Below are 16,564 nucleotides of genomic sequence, written 5' to 3'. Positions count from 1 at the left end.
GCCACCGCATATAAATCTGCCGCATGCGGCAAAAACCGGACAGAACGCAAGCCCATGCGGCACAATGCGGCGCCAATGCAAGCCAATGCTGGAAAAAACTAAACCGCCGGCAAAAAAAAACCGTTTCGTTTTTTGCCGCACTGCTACAGCCGGATGTGTGAAAGCAGCCGAAAACCCGAGCTGCGGACAGCGCAGGCGCATCCTAAAATTTTCCACAGCTGCAATATCCCCTTTGATCTCCAGGTGTCGCTGTTGGAAAATCACTTCCATGACAAGTTGAGCGCAGCGGGGTTTTTTTTTTAACCTTCTCTGGCCGCCATTTTGTTTGTAGTGTTGTGAGCGAGGTCGGGCTGAGAGGGAAGGACGGAGCCCGGAGTGGTCCTATAGTTAAAGGACGAGCTCGGATACGGTTTACAGAGAAGACATGATGTCAAGCGGAGAAGGCCCTTCCGAGCAGGTGAGTAGAGGAGAGAGCAGGTGCTGGGCGGCGGCAGCTAGGCCTCGGTGTACAGCGCGGTACCGCCACTCATGTTCCGGCTATGGCGGGGCGGCGCACGTTGCATGCGGGAAGTGGGGTCCTAGAGGAGCAGATAACCGCTGTGGTGTGCGCCATTACTGCCCGTGCCCGCCGGCTGGTACCTGTAGTCCCCTAGTATCTGTAGAATTGCAGTGTCTAAACTTGTGCATATTCCAGTATCTCACCCAGACTCGCTTATAGCTTTGTTTATTTGGGCGAGCTCAGCAATGGGCTCATTATCCTCCTAGGTCAGTATAGTTGGTACATGGCGCAGGCAGAGCCCTGGTGGACAACGGGGTCGCTGCCAGAGAGAGTGAGGGGGTTTGGGAGTAGAAGAAAGGGGGGGAATGGGGGGGGGGGATAGCGGTGCTGTTGGAGGGGGGGTACGGGCGCTGTCAGAGAGAGCAGGGGGGGGGGGAATAGCGGTGCTGTCGGAGAGAGCAGGGGGGGGGGAATAGCGGTGCTGTCGGAGAGAGCAGGGGGGGGAATAGCGGTGCTGTCGGAGAGAGCAGGGGGGGGGAATAGCGGTGCTGTCGGAGAGAGCAGGGGGGGGGAATAGCGGTGCTGTCGGAGAGAGCAGGGGGGGGGGAATAGCGGTGCTGTCGGAGAGAGCAGGGGGGGGGAATAGCGGTGCTGTCGGAGAGAGCAGGGGGGGGAATAGCGGTGCTGTCGGAGAGAGCAGGGGGGGGAATAGCGGTGCTGTCGGAGAGAGCAGGGGGGGGAATAGCGGTGCTGTCGGAGAGGGCAGGGGGGGGGGATAGGGGCGCTGTCGGAGAGGGCAGGACGGGGGGGGATAGGGGCGCTGTCGGAGAGGGCAGGACGGGGGGGGATAGGGGCGCTGTCGGAGAGGGCAGGACGGGGGGGGATAGGGGCGCTGTTGGAGAGGGCAGGACGGGGGGGGATAGGGGCGCTGTTGGAGAGGGCAGGGGGGGGGGTATAGGGGCGCTGTCGGAGAGTGCAGGACGGGGGGGGGGGGATGGGGGCGCTGTCGGAGAGGGCAGGACGGGGGGGGGGGGGGATGGGGGCGCTGTCGGAGAGGGCAGGACGGGGGGGGGGGGATGGGGGCGCTGTCGGAGAGGGCAGGACGGGGGGGGGGGATGGGGGCGCTGTCGGAGAGGGCAGGACGGGGGGGGGGGGATGGGGGCGCTGTCGGAGAGGGCAGGACGGGGGGGGGGGGGGATAGGGGCGCTGTCGGAGAGGGCAGGACGGGGGGGGGGATTAGGGGCGCTGTCGGAGAGGGCAGGACGGGGGGGGGGGATTAGGGGCGCTGTCGGAGAGGGCAGGACGGGGGGGGGGATTAGGGGCGCTGTCGGAGAGGGCAGGACAGGGGGGGGGGGATTAGGGGCGCCGTCGGAGAGGGCAGGACGGGGGGGGGGGGATAGGGGCGCCGTCGGAGAGGGCAGGACGGGGGGGGGGGGATAGGGGCGCTGTCGGAGAGGGCAGGACGGGGGATAGGGGCGCTGTCGGAGAGGGCAGGATGGGGGGGGGTGGGGATAGGGGCGCTGTCGGAGAGGGCAGGACGGGGGGGGGGATAGGGGCGCTGTCGGAGAGGGCAGGACGGGGGATAGGGGCGCTGTCGGAGAGGGCAGGACGGGGGGGGGGGGGATAGGGGCGCTGTCGGAGAGGGCAGGACGGGGGATAGGGGCGCTGTCGGAGAGGGCAGGACGGGGGGGGGGTGGGGATAGGGGCGCTGTCGGAGAGGGCAGGACGGAAGGGGGGGGATAGGGGCGCTGTCGGAGAGGGCAGGACGGAAGGGGGGGGGATAGGGGCGCTGTCGGAGAGGGCAGGACGGAAGGGGGGGGGGATAGGGGCGCTGTCGGAGAGGGCAAGACGGGGGGGGGGGGATAGGGGCGCTGTTGGAGAGGGCAGGACGGGGGGGGGGGGATAGGGGCGCTGTCGGAGAGGGCAGGACGGGGGGGGGGTAGGGGCGCTGTCGGAGAGGGCAGGACGGGGGGGGGGTAGGGGCGCTGTCGGAGAGGGCAGGACGGGGGGGGGTAGGGGCGCTGTCGGAGAGGGCAGGACGGGGGGGGGTAGGGGCGCTGTCGGAGAGGGCAGGACGGGGGGGGGGGGGTAGGGGCGCTGTCGGAGAGGGCAGGACGGGGGGGTAGGGGCGCTGTCGGAGAGGGCAGGACGGGGGGGGGTAGGGGCGCTGTCGGAGAGGGCAGGACGGGGGGGGTAGGGGCGCTGTCGGAGAGGGCAGGACGGGGGGGGTAGGGGCGCTGTCGGAGAGGGCAGGACGGGGGGGGGGTAGGGGCGCTGTCGGAGAGGGCAGGACGGGGGGGGGGGTAGGGGCGCTGTCGGAGAGGGCAGGACGGGGGGGGGTAGGGGCGCTGTCGGAGAGGGCAGGACGGGGGGGGGTAGGGGCGCTGTCGGAGAGGGCAGGACGGGGGGGGTAGGGGCGCTGTCGGAGAGGGCAGGACGGGGGGGGTAGGGGCGCTGTCGGAGAGGGCAGGACGGGGGGGGGGGGTAGGGGCGCTGTCGGAGAGGGGGGGGGGGGGTAGGGCGCTGTCGGAGAGGGCAGGACGGGGGGGGGGATAGGGGCGCTGTTGGGGGGGAGGGTGTTGTCGTCGTCCTGATCCTTTTCCCCTAACTACTGTCGAGGCCCATCCGCATTTGTGTCCTTCCTGCGTTTATCTACAGGTAGAATTAGATGAGCCAACAGTCAGGGAACAGGTAGAACTCAGTAATCCGCCAGCGATCATACAACAGAGGAGCAAGATGCTCACTCGGATGGATGGACCTTTTATGGCAATGTAAAAATCATTACCGCCCTGTGTAAGCGGGAGTTATGACACCAGCTTGTGATACCGTCCTCATGTCCCCATACAGTATTAGCCATACCATCGTTCTGTCATACCGTCCTCATATCCCCATACAGCATTAGCCATTGTTCTGTGATACCGTCCTCCTGTCCCCATACAGCATTAGGGTACCGTCACACTTTAGCGTCGCACCAGCGATCTGACCTGGTCAGGATCGCTGGTGCGTCGTTACATGGTCGCTGGTGAGCTGTCAATCAGGCAGATCTCACCAGTGACCAGCCCCCAGCCAGCAGCAACGCGTGGAAGTGACGCTGCACTTGGTAACTAAGGTAAATATTGGGTAACCAAGGGCTTGGTTGCCCAATATTTACGTTGGTTACCCGCGCACACCGCTTAGCGCCGGCTCCCTGCACTCCTAGCCACAGTACATCGGGTTAATAAGCAAACATTTGCTTATTTACCTGATGTGTAACACTGGCTACGTGTGCAGGGAGCCGGCACTGGCAGCGTGAGAGTGGCGGACGCTGGTAATGAAGGTAAATTCCTTGGTTACCCGATATTTACGTTGGTTGCAGCTTACTGCAGGGTGTCAGACGCCGGCTCCCTGCACACACACAGCGATGTGTGCTTCACAGCGTGAGAGCAACGTCAAAAAAATGAACCAGAGCAGTGTGTTACGAGCAGCGATCTCACAGCAGGGGCCAGATCGCTGCTCAGTGTCACACACAGCGAGATCGCTAATGAGGTCACTGCTGCGTCACAAAAACCGTGACTCAGCAGCGATCTCGATAGCAATCTCACTATGTGTGAAGCACCCCTTAGCCATTGTTCTGTGATGCCGTCCTCCTGTCCCCATACAGCATTAACCATCGTTCTGTTTCTATCATCAAGTAGCTGCTGTAAATAGGCTCTGAACAACTTGATTATGGTTGATTATTGTTCAATACTGGGCCAAGATCAGTCTTTCTAAGTGTGAGTGGGCACCTGTCGAAGGGTTGTCCAGTAATGGATAATTGATGACCAATCTACAGCATATGATGTCAATAGCATATTGATGGGGATCTGACAGCAAGAGCCCGCACCATTCAGCTGTTTATGTTGCAGTAGCAGCTGGATGTAAATTTTGTCCCCAATTCTTCAAGACTGGTGTTGTTTATGCTGGTCTTGACTAGGTGGCATGCTGGAGTTTAAGGGGTGCTTTACACGATGCGACATCGCTACCGATATATCGTCTGGGTCACGGTTGTTGTGATTCACATCCGCCGCCAGTAGCGACATCGCAATGTGTAAATCCTATGAGCGACGATGAACGAGCGCAAAACAGTCAAAAATCGCTGATCTGTGTCACGTCGCTCATTTTCATAATGTCACTCCTGCTGCAGATACGATGTTGTTTGTCATTCCTGCAGCACCACACATCGCTGTGTGAGAAGCCGCAGGAACGACAAACATCTTTACCTGCATCCACCGTCAATGCGGAAGGAAGAAGGTGGGCGGAATGTTACGTTCCGCTCATCTTTGCCCCTCCGCTTCTATTGGCCAGCCGCTTAGTGATGTCGCTGTGACGCCGAACGCACCTCCCCCTTGAAGGAGAGATTGTTCGGCAGTCACCGCGACGTTGCCGACAAGGTATGTGCGTGTGAAGCTGCCGTAGCGATAATGTTCGCTACGGCAGCAATAAACACATTTCGCATGTGCGACAGGGGCGGGTACTATCGCGCTCAACATCGCTAGCCGATGCTAGTGATGTTGCAACGTGTAAAGTACCCCTAACTCTCCTGATTCGTGAAGAGTTGCACGCCTCATGATGAAAATAGAGCATCTGATGAGTGGTGTGCACCTCCATGCGCTACGCTAGAAATCTCACTCAGATCAGGTCCTGGAGTGAGATTTTTGGAGTATAGAACACTGCAGCTCTTCATAAATTAGACAAGCTGAGGCATCCTGCTCCAGCTTCGCCCCCTGGCCGCCATGCCAGAAATCTTATTTCATTTGGGATTGAAGTGATATTTCTGACTTAAGCGGGCTTTACACGCTACGAGATTCCTACAGCGATCTCGTTGGGGTCACGGATTTTATGACGCACATCCGGCCGCTGTAGCAATCTCGTTGTGTGTGACTCCTAGGAGCGATTTTGAATCGTTGCAAAAACGTCCAAAATCGCTCCTCATTGACATGGGGGTCCTCTCCCAATTATCGCTGCTGTCGCTTGGGCGAAGTTGATCCTCGTCCCTGCGGCAGCACACATCGCTACGTGTGACGCCGCAGGAACGAGGAACCTCTCCTTACCTGCCACACGCCAGCAATGAGGAAGGAAGAAGGTGGGCGGGATGTTCGTCCCGCTCATCTCTGCCCCTCCGCTTTGATTGGGCGGCCGCTTAGTGACGTCGCTGTGACGCTGAGCGAACCGCCCCCTTAGAAAGGAGGCGGTTCGCCGGTCACAGCGACGTCGCCGAGCAGGTAAGTACGTGTGACGCTGCCGTAGTGATAATGTTCGCTACGGCAGCGATCATCACATATCGTCATAACAATAGGGGCGGGTGCTATCACGCTCGCCATCACTAGCATCGGCTAGCGATGTCACAGCGTGTAAAGCCACCCTTAGGAAATGCCACAGTTTGTCTTGAATCAGACGAGCTGTGGCATCCCACAGACACTGGCTTTGAAATGTCAAAAGTAGCACAACTTTGCAATTTTTCAAAGCTTTTACCACAGAATTCTGGCTTGAAATCTTTGATAAATCGGGCCCTTTAAGTGGAACTCCTGAGCTCCGCTCCATTTAAAGTGCAGTGTCAGCTGCTGGTGACTTTACATGGCTTCTATGCAAAAGAACTGAGGCAGCTACACTTTTAATTGAGTTGCACTCAAAGGATCCCTGGCTCAGGGCAGATCAGTGCGCCTGCGCAGGACCTCAATGCAGGCGCGTGTGTATGACGTAGACGCGTCATGCACTGCGGCTTCAGAATTAGGAAGACCAAGATGGCCGAAAGGGGAGGTGCCGGTCCAGGAGAACGGCGCCACCCATCCAACCGTTGTGCATCGGAGCGACCTTCTAGGTGAGTATTATAAAGTTTGTTATACCCAGCGGCTTGGGCTCTTATATGCAGCATGTGGTGGTGGACGCAGCTTATAGGGCAAAAAACAGGTGACAGGTTCCCTTTAAGAATTGCATGCCTTGAAATTAATCAAGTGTCAGACAAGTGGTGCATGCCTTCGTGCACCACACAACAAATCTTACTCTAGTCAGGGACTGGATTAAAGGGGTTGACCACTACTTGAACAACCCGTTCCCATTCCCCATGTTCGCCCCCATAAAAATAACAAAGCCTATACTCTCCTCCAGTGCCATTGCTGGAACCGTGCTGTCGGAACTAGTCTTCCTGGAGCTCGCATGCATTTACACGCTAGCCCCTTAACCAATCAGTGCCGGATTCCTACTCCCCACCTTCGAATGCAGGATTCATTAACAGGAAGTGAGCATTGCAATTGCCACTCACTTCCTGTTAATTACTTAACCTTACAAAGTTGGGGAGAAGGAAGCCAGCGCTGATTGGCCACAGTGCTCGTGTGTTATAATGTCACGTGGGCCCCGGGAATGCCAGTTTCTGTTTTCCTGAAACCGTGCCGACTACAGAGGTGAGTGAAGGCTTTATATTTATGGGAGGCGCACATGGGGAATCGGAAGTAGTTGTTGTTCAAGTAGTGGACAGCCCCTTTAGGATTTCTAACGTAAAGAACGCCACAGCTTAAGTAACGTCTAAATCCCAGTGGGCAGAGGGACCACCTCTGCTGACCGTCACGACCATGTGACCAGAAGGGGTGGGGCTTTCGCCAACATAGCTGATACCTGGAAGCAGCATTATTCTTCTAAGTCCACGTAGGCATAGAGTTCATTATCATAGAAGCGGCGGTCTGGGGTTAAGACCCCCATTTGGGGGAGGTACAGGGGGGTGAAGCCCCCCCCCCTTGCTTGATTATAGTGGAGAGGTGGAAACCTCACCACGCCCACTAAACAAGCCATCACGCCCACTAATGAAGCTGGTCACACCCACACGTCGTTCTACCTACTAGGATTTAGCCACAACCCCACAGCTTGTCCCGAATTATGTGAGCTGCGGTGTTGTGCTGCCACCCCAGCTTCACTAATTTTGGGATAGAGCTGGGAGAAACTGAATTAAAATGCAAAAAACGCTACAGTTTTGCAATTTCTTAGGCTATGTGCGCACTTTGTAGCGCAGCGTAACTGCATGCGTCCTGCGTCCCCTGCACAGTCTATGGAGATTGTGCAGGGGCCGTGCGCACGTGGCGTTTTAGAGCGCAGCGCTTCGGCTACTGCCGAAGCGCTGCGTTCTAAGAGGTGACATGTCACTTCTTCCGTGCTCTTTGCCGGCAGCTCCTGCTCTGTCTATGGCAGGAGTTGCAGGCAGAGCGCATGGAATCGGCTTTTTTTTTTTTTTCACTACTGACATTTCTGCAGCGATTTATAGCGCACATGTGCTCTTCAGATCGCAGCAGAAATTTCTGCAGTGACTGTACGCAACGTGCGCACATAGCCTTAAAGCAAGCAATTCAGAATTCTGACATAATCATTTTGCTGAATCAAGCCAATATATTTAAATCCAGCCGCCACTACAGCAAAAGGAAGCTGATTGGTTCGCTGTATATCTGCTATTAGTGACCTTTCCTGTCGATAAGTCATCAAATACTTGTCCCCAGACATCCCATTTAAGTAGTTACCTGTGGGCTTTGGTGCCTTAAAGGGAACCTGTCATCAGAAATTTAGCTATAAAGCTAAAAGTTCCCCCCTCTGCAGCTCCTGGGCTGCATTCTAGGAAGCTTCCTATAGTTTTTGTGTCACCTTTTATCCCAAAATAAACACTTTGTAAACTGGTACCTTTTCGTATGTAAATTTCTTAAATTTTCCATGTGGGCGGGCTGCCTGATGTACATTGCTGTTCCTCCATCATATTTACGCCGCCCCCGAACGCTGAATTTGAAAGTTCAGGACACCGCCCCTGGGTGCCCGTGGTCCAGCGCATGCGCTGTTCCACTGTAGCGGTGCCGTGCACTGTGTGCACGTGCGACCGCTGTGACTCTTTGCGCGGGCACGAGGTTATGGGCGGCGCTGTTAGTGTCATCAGTAAGTGCCGCCCATAACCTTGTGACCGCACTTTCCCCTATTCCTCCCCGTAACCTAAGCTCTCCTGCTCCGTCCGCTCCTCCCATCTATTTCCTGCTGCTGAGCATGATGGGAAGGAGGGGACGTCCGGGCATCATTCCTCCAGCGCTTGCGCATAACGCTGGAGGAATAGGGGAAAGTGCGGTCACGAGGTTATGGGCGGCACTTACTGATGACACTAACAGCGCCGCCCATAACCTCGTGCCCGCGCAAAGCGTCACAGCGGTCGCACGTGCACACAGTGCACGGCACCGCTACAGTGGAACAGCGCATGCGCTGGACCACGGGCACCCAGGGGCGGTGTCCTGAACTTTCAAATTCAGCGTTCGGGGGCGGCGTAAATATGATGGAGGAACAGCAACGTACATCAGGCAGCCCGCCCACATGGAAAATTTAAGAAATTTACATACGAAAAGGTACCAGTTTACAAAGTGTTTATTTTGGGATAAAAGGTGACACAAAAACTATAGGAAGCTTCCTAGAATGCAGCCCAGGAGCTGCAGAGGGGGGAACTTTTAGCTTTATAGCTAAATTTCTGATGACAGGTTCCCTTTAAGGACTTTGAAGGCATTTCTGATTGATTAGAAGATGCCATGTCATACATGTCACATAGCCGTGGAGGGGAGCTGTTACAGAAGCTTTAGGGTCTGTGCACACTGGGTACATGTTTCTTTAGCAAAATATGCACCGTCTGGCAGAATTCCACACTTGCGTCAAAAAAGCACCCAAAATCTGCATGCGGTTTTCCCGCGGTTTGTTGCGCATTACCGTGGTTTTGTCCCTGTGGTTTTTAAGCATAATCCGTGGCAAAACCGCAGGTTTCTGCAGAAAAGAAGTGATTTGCTGCAGAAATTCTGCAGCAAAACCTGTATGGGCAAAAAAAGTAGTGTGCGCACAGGGCCTTTTAAAGTGGGTTATTGTTAAGATAGTAAGTTATCTCCTATCAATAACCTACTCGTTGCTGTGCATTGGACCACTGTATCCTCTACGATCTCAAGAATGGTGTGCTGTAACTCAGGAGCAGGGTTCTGTAGGACCCTGTTATGAATGTAGTGGATGCTCAACCTCCATTCCATTCATTGTCTTTGGGACTGCCAGAATTAGCCAAGATCTGTGGATCAGTCATATTGGTGCACATTAGTGATGAGCGAGTACTAAAAAGCTCGGGTGCTCGAAGCTCGGGCCGAGCCTCCCAAGATACTCGTGTACTCGGCCCGAGCACCGAGCCCAATGTTATCCTATGGGAGACCCGAGTATTTGTGTGAAATGACCCCCCGGCAGCATGTAGAAACCCTAAAAATGTCACAAAAGTCTCAGAAGAGTGCTCAAATGACATGGCATCAGCATGGGGAAGACCCCTTGAAGCATTTATCACTCAAAAGTCACAGATGTGAACAATTTTGTCCGAGTTTTACGCCATTTTTACGGACTCACCAGAAAACCTTCCAAAATGACACCAAAATGAATTTTCATGGCGGAAATGTTAAGGGCACATACCCAATAGTGAGATAGAGCTGGTGTATGTTACTTTTTGAGATTAATACATGAAAGATTTTACATGAAAACCTTGTGTGGCACTCCGATGTCCAAAACGCACGTTTTGTGCTTTTTACTAGCGATGTCGGTCATTTTTTTTTTTTTTATTCTATCTCCCTCAGTCCGTCGGTCTGTCTCTCTCTGTCTTGTCTGTCCCCCTCTCACAGTCTGTCGGTCAGTTCCCCCCCCTCTCTCTTACTTACCGTTCCCCGATCACTGCCGCGGCGCTGCACAGCTGTTCAAACTCCGGTGGCTTTTCCTCTTTTGAAAAAGCCGGCCGCTCATTAAACAATCTCCTATTCCCTGCTTTCCTGCTTTTCGGCGCCTATGATTGGTTGCAGTGAGACACGCTCCCACACTGAGTGACAGCTGTCTCACTGCAACCAATCACAGCAGCCGGTGTGTGTATACTGTGCAGTGAAATAAATAATTAAATAATTAAAAAAAACGGCGTGCGGTCCCCCCAATTTTAATACCAGCCAGATAAAGCCATACGGCTGAAGGCTGGTATTCTCAGGATGGGGAGCTCCACGTTATGGGGAGCCCCCCACCCTAACAATATCAGTCAGCAGCCGCCCAGAATTGCCGCATACATTAGATGCGACAGTTCTGGGGCTTTACCCGGCTCTTCCCGATTTACCCTGGTGCGTTGGCAAATCGGGGTAATAAGGAGTTAATGGCAGCCCATAGCTGCCACTAAATCCTAGATTAATCATGTCAGGTGTCTCCCCGAGATTCCTTCCATGATTAATCTGTAAATTACAGTAAATAAACACACACACCCGAAAAATCCTTTATTAGAAATAAAAAACACACACATATACCCTGGTTCACCACTTTAATCAGCCCCAAAAAGCCCTCCATGTCCGCCGGAATCCAGGATGCTCCAGCGTCGCATCCTGCGCTGCTGCATAGAGGTGACCGGAGCTGCAGAAGACACCGCCGCTCCGGTCACTTCCACGCAGCAAATGAGGTGAGTAGCGCGATCAGCTGAGCTGTCACTGAGGTTACCCGCCGTCACTGGATCCAGTGACAGCGGGTAACCTCAGTGACAGCTCAGCTGATCGCACGGCTGTCTTCATTAGCTGCGTGGAGGTGACGGGAGCGGCGGTGTCTTCTGCAGCTCCTGTCACTTCCATGCAGCAGAGCTGGACGCGACGCCGGAGTCCGTGGAGTACGCCGGACATGGAGGGTTTGTCGGGGTTAATAAATTGGTAATGAGGGACTTTGTTAGTGTTTTTTATTTCTAATAAAGGATTTTTTGGGTGTGTGTGTTTTTTAACTGTAATTTACAGATTAATCATGGAAGGTATCTCGGGGAGACGCCTGACATGATTAATCTAGGATTTAGTGGCAGCTATGGGCTGCCATTAACTCCTTATTACCCCGATTTGCCAACGCACTAGGGTAAATCGGGAAGAGCCGGGTACAGCCCCAGAACTGTCGCATATAATGTATGCGGCAATTCTGGGCAGCTGCTGACTGATATTGTTAGGGTGGGGGGCTCCCCATAACGTGGAGCTCCCCATCCTGAGAATACCAGCCTTCAGCTGTATGGCTTTATCTGGCTGGTATTAAAATTGGGGGGACCGCACGCCGTTTTTTTTAATTATTTATTTATTTTACTGCACAGTATAGACACGCCCACCGGCTGCTGTGATTGGGTGCAGTGTGACACCTGTCACTCAGCGTGGGGGCGTGTCTCACTGCAACCAATCATAGGCGCCTGTGGGCGTGGAAAGCAGGGAATATGAGATGGCTGTGTACAGAGCACAGCGCGGCGGCCGGTATAAAGGCTCGGTCACGCTGTGCAGGCCGGCCAATCACTGCAATTCCACAACTAACAGGGCTGTGGCATTGCAGTGGTCTGCCAGCCAATCCCTGCATGAGGGCTGGCTCTCAAAAGAGCGCCAACATGCAGGGATGAAGACCACGAGTAAAGCACGAGTATTGCAAAATTACTCGGTACCCGCCGAGTAGCCCGAGTACAGTGATACTCGTGCGAGTACCGAGTAGTAACAAGCATACTCGCTCATCACTAGTGCACATCCTTTTGGAGCACTGCTTTAATTGAATACTCATCCCTGCATCATTGACTCTGCAGGAGTGATAGCACAGAGTTTGTGATGGCGCATTCTCATCCCTTTCCTGTCTGTAGCAGCCACTCGTATCACACCATAATACACTTTAGCGGGCAATGTGCGTGCAGGGCTGCTGATTATAAGTGAGCGATGTCACTCAGGATGTAGGAGGATTGTAGTTGAGGTGGGAGTAGAATGGGGCACTGAGCTCTTGACCACAATGGGATTGAAGCCCCCTTGATTATATTAGTGATTTCAAATGTTTGTTTTTGTTTTTTTTTTTTAAATGCAGAGAGTAACATCTGTATCACAAGTATTCTTATGAGAGGCGAAGTCTGTTTTATATGAATGCACAAATAGTTTCATTTGAGTTTTGGGGGTGACAGGTCATAGGTCCGTAGGTTGTGTAAACAAAATTTTGTTTTTCAGACCAAGTCTTACTGCGACTTTACTGAAAAAGCTCTGCAAAACCATGCAAATGAACATAATGCACGGCAAAGTAAAAATGACATTGCTGTGCACATGTTCAGTCTTCTGATACTTTTAACCTCTTCAGGGTTTGAAAACCATGAAGCAGTTAAAACTAGTTAGTGTAAACTATAGAAAATAAAGCTGGTGCAGCCATTGCAAAATAGCAAAAGCACTAATTAAAATGCTTCAGGTAAAGAACAGCGAGCTTTCTCCTGAAGCGGTCTCGCAAAGGAATTGTTTCAAATTGCGCCAAGTTGTTTCAAATACAATAAAAAAAAATGTACGCCCCACCCCCAAGTATTTTCTTTACTATGTTGTCACTTTGTTGTAGTATGATCAAAACTATTAGGCTATGTGCCCACGCTGCGGATTTTGCCGCGGATTTGCCGCGGATTTCCCGAAAATCTGCAGCAGCGGCACTTCCAAGCCATTTGAATGTCATTTTGGAAATGCTGTGTCCATGCTGCGGATTTTTCTGCTGCGGATTTGCCGCGGATTTGCCGCGGATTTTGATGCGGAAAAATCTGCAGCATGTTAATTGTTTGTTGCGGATTTTGGTGTGGATTTGGGTATAGAATGGGGAAAAAAAAAAAAAAATCCGCGGGTGCGGATTTGCCGCGAAAGTCGCGGATTTTCATGCAGAAAAATCCGCAGGTACATTCTACCGTGGACACATAGCCTTAAAGCGACTGTCACCAGGTGTTTCCTATCTGAGAGCAGCATAATGTAGGAAGAGACCCTGATTCCAGTTACCCTATGTATCGGTTAGTTTACTGGGTGCAGCAGTTGTGACAGTTTTTAAATTTAGCAGAGCTTAGACTGCTAGCTCTGCCAAAACCATTGATAAGCAGCTCTGTGTACACTGCTAATCAGTACTGGAGATATGGTTGTGCATGGAGGCAGCTAGTCCAGCAGTGATTATATCCTGCTGATAAAACACTTGTATTGAAACAGCACACAGGCTAATAAGTGACACATCACTGAATTCCGTGTCTCAGTCCCTATCTCATGTTGCACTCAGATTAGGATATCAATTATATATTCTAGTGATTTGTCATCAATGAGTGTCATGAAGTAAACCTCCTAACGGTATGTGCTCATGATCTGGGTTCACAGCGTTTTGGACGCAGCATGTTTCAGCTGCGTCGAAAACTCTGCAATGTACAGTACAAGCACAGTGGATGGTATTTATAGAAAATCCATGCCCGCAGCGTAAACTGACTTCCCAAGCCGAAAGCATGTCAATTCTTTGCTGCGGAGCCGCAAGTGTTCTCCGCTGAGAGAGAGACCACAGCTGCCTGAACTCTGATCTTGGGCACGATCAGCTGTGGTCTCTTGTGGAGGAGGCTCTCTGCCCCGCAGGTCAGGACCCGCTGTGTCCAGGGCACAGCGGGTCCTGATTGTGTGCACATACCCTAAGGCTACATGCGCACGCTGCTTCTTTTTCGTGTTCACAAACTGCAGCCAAAACTGCAGCCAAAACTGCACCTTGTCAGAGAGAGCCTGGAAATGTCACAAAAAATGTAGGTGCTTTTTTGGTGCATTTTTGCTGCTTTTTTGGTGCGTTTTTGGCTGCAGTTTTGTCAACAATTGTTTCATGTATTTTTCAGTTCAAACAAGCCCATAAAGCTTGTTGAATTGGAAAAAAAAAAAAATTAGAAATAAATAAATAATTAAAAAAAACGGCGTGCGGTCCCCCCCAATTTTAATGCCAGCCAGATAAAGCCATACGGCTGAAGGCTGGTATTCTCAGGATGGGGAGCCCCACGTTATGGGGAGCCCCCCAGCCTAACAATATCAGTCAGCAGCCGCCCAGAATTGCCGCATACATTAGATGCGACAGTTCTGGGACTGTACCCGGCTCTTCCCGATTTACCCTGGTGCGTTGGCAAATCGGGGTAATAAGGAGTTATTGGCAGCCCATAGCTGCCAATAAGTCCTAGATTAATCATGTCAGGCGTCTATGAGACACCCTCCATGATTAATCTGTAAATTACAGTAAACACACACACCCGAAAAAATCCTTTATTAGAAATAAAAAACACAAACACATTCCCTCATTACCAATTTATTAACCCCGACAAAGCCCTCCTTGTCTGGCGTAATCCAGCATGCTCCAGCGTCGCATCCAGCAGTGCTGCATGGAGGTGACCGGAGAAGCAGCAGACACCGCCGCTCCGGTCACCTCCATGCAGCTAATGAAGACAATAGCGCGATCAGCTGAGCTGTCACCGAGGTTACCCGCTGTCACTGGATCCAGCGGTGGCCGCGAGTAACCTCTGACAGCTCAGCTGATCGCGCTACAGCGTGGAGCCGGCGGCCGGAGCGTGGAGCCGGCCGGAGCGTGGAGCCGGCCGGCGGCAGGAGCGTGGAGCCGGCCGGCGGCAGGAGCGTGGAGCCGGCCGGCGGCAGGAGCGTGGAGCCGGCCGGCGGCAGGAGCGTGGAGCCGGCCGGCGGCAGGAGCGTGGAGCCGGCCGGCGGCAGGAGCGTGGAGCCCGGGACTGTCAGCGGCGGCGGCGGTGAGAGGGGTCCATAATCTCCCCTGTGCGGGGACCGCGGTACTTCGGGGAACATAATCTCCCCTGTGCGGGGACCGCGGTACTTCGGGGAACACGGGGAGGACGGGACTATCAGCGGCGGCGGCAGCAGCAAGAGGGAAAAATCAATGTTTTCAGCTGCCAATGTCCATCCCCCTCTCGCTGCCGCTGCTGATAGTCCCCGTCCTCCACATCATCTCCCCTGGGGACAGCGGTACTTCGGGGAACACGTGGAGGACGGGACGGGACCACTTGCCTGACCTCACTTCCTGACAAATCACCTGCGTTTTTGCTAGCAAAAACGCAGGTAAAAGGCAGGTAAAATGCACCACTTTTGATTAGCATGCATTTTTCCTGCGTTTTTGATGCCCTCATTGATTTCAATGGGTGACAAATGTTGACAAAAACGCAGGAAGAATGAACATGGTGCATTTTTTTTGTCACAAACTTTTGACAAAAAAAAACGCTGACAAATAAACTGCAGTGTGCGCATGACAAATCTGACTTCTCATAGACTTTGCTGGGAAGTCAGATGTCAGAAAGTTCTGCTGACAAAACTGCAGCCAAAAAAGCAGCAAAAAAGCAGGAAAAAAAGCAGCGTGCGCATGTAGCCTAAGGGTATGTACACACTTTACTTTTATGCTGTGTATGTTACACAGCATATTTTGTGCATAAAATATGCAGTATTTACTGTATCGGCATAATCACTCAGACTTCTGAAATATACCGTATTTTTCGGACTATAAGACGCACCCTGGTTTTAGAGGAGGAAAATGGGAAAATAAAACTTTAAGCAAAAAAATGTGGTCATGACACACTGTTATGGGGCGAGGATCTGCTGCTGACACTGTTATGGGGGTAATGTCCCCAAATTCTCTACTAAGGTACCCCATCCTAGTAATGATCCTCCTGCCTTGTATATGACCCCCATCCTGCTCATATACCCCCCCATCCTGCTCATATACCCCCCCATCCTGCTCATATACCCCCCCATCCTGCTCATATACCCCCCCATCCTGCTCATATACCCCCCCATCCTGCTCATATACCCCCCCATCCTGCTCATATACCCCCCCATCCTGCTCATATACCCCCCCATCCTGCTCATATACCCCCCCATCCTGCTCATATACCCCCCCATCCTGCTCATATACCCCCCCATCCTGCTCATATACCCCCCCATCCTGCTCATATACCCCCCCATCCTGCTCATATACCCCCCCATGCTGCTCATATACCCCCCCATGCTGCTCATATACCCCCCCATGCTGCTCATATACCCCCCCATGCTGCTCATATACCCCCCCATGCTGCTCATATACCCCCCCATGCTGCTCATATACCCCCCCCATGCTGCTCATATACCCCCCCATGCTGCTCATATACCCCCCCATGCTGCTCATATACCCCCCCATGCTGCTCATATACCCCCCCATGCTGCTCATATACCCCCCCATGCTGCTCATATACCCCCCCCATGC

General features: G+C 53.2%; 1 protein-coding gene across 1 annotated transcript in view; it reads left to right on the top strand.

Annotated features, from left to right (window-relative positions):
* Positions 1–289: 289 nt before the first annotated feature.
* Positions 290–16,564, top strand: part of CSTF3 (cleavage stimulation factor subunit 3) — a 238,834-nt gene continuing 222,559 nt past the window's right edge. The window contains exon 1 of the mRNA XM_075325610.1: positions 290–457. Within this exon, the coding sequence (XP_075181725.1) occupies positions 425–457 (33 nt within the window). The 5' untranslated portion in view covers positions 290–424. The remainder of the gene's footprint in view (positions 458–16,564) is intronic.

This window comes from Anomaloglossus baeobatrachus, chromosome 10 (genome assembly GCF_048569485.1).
Source record: "Anomaloglossus baeobatrachus isolate aAnoBae1 chromosome 10, aAnoBae1.hap1, whole genome shotgun sequence".
NCBI lineage: Eukaryota > Metazoa > Chordata > Amphibia > Anura > Aromobatidae > Anomaloglossus > Anomaloglossus baeobatrachus.
Note: the sequence above shows the minus strand (reverse complement) of the source record. Positions and strands in the feature narration are given on the sequence as shown.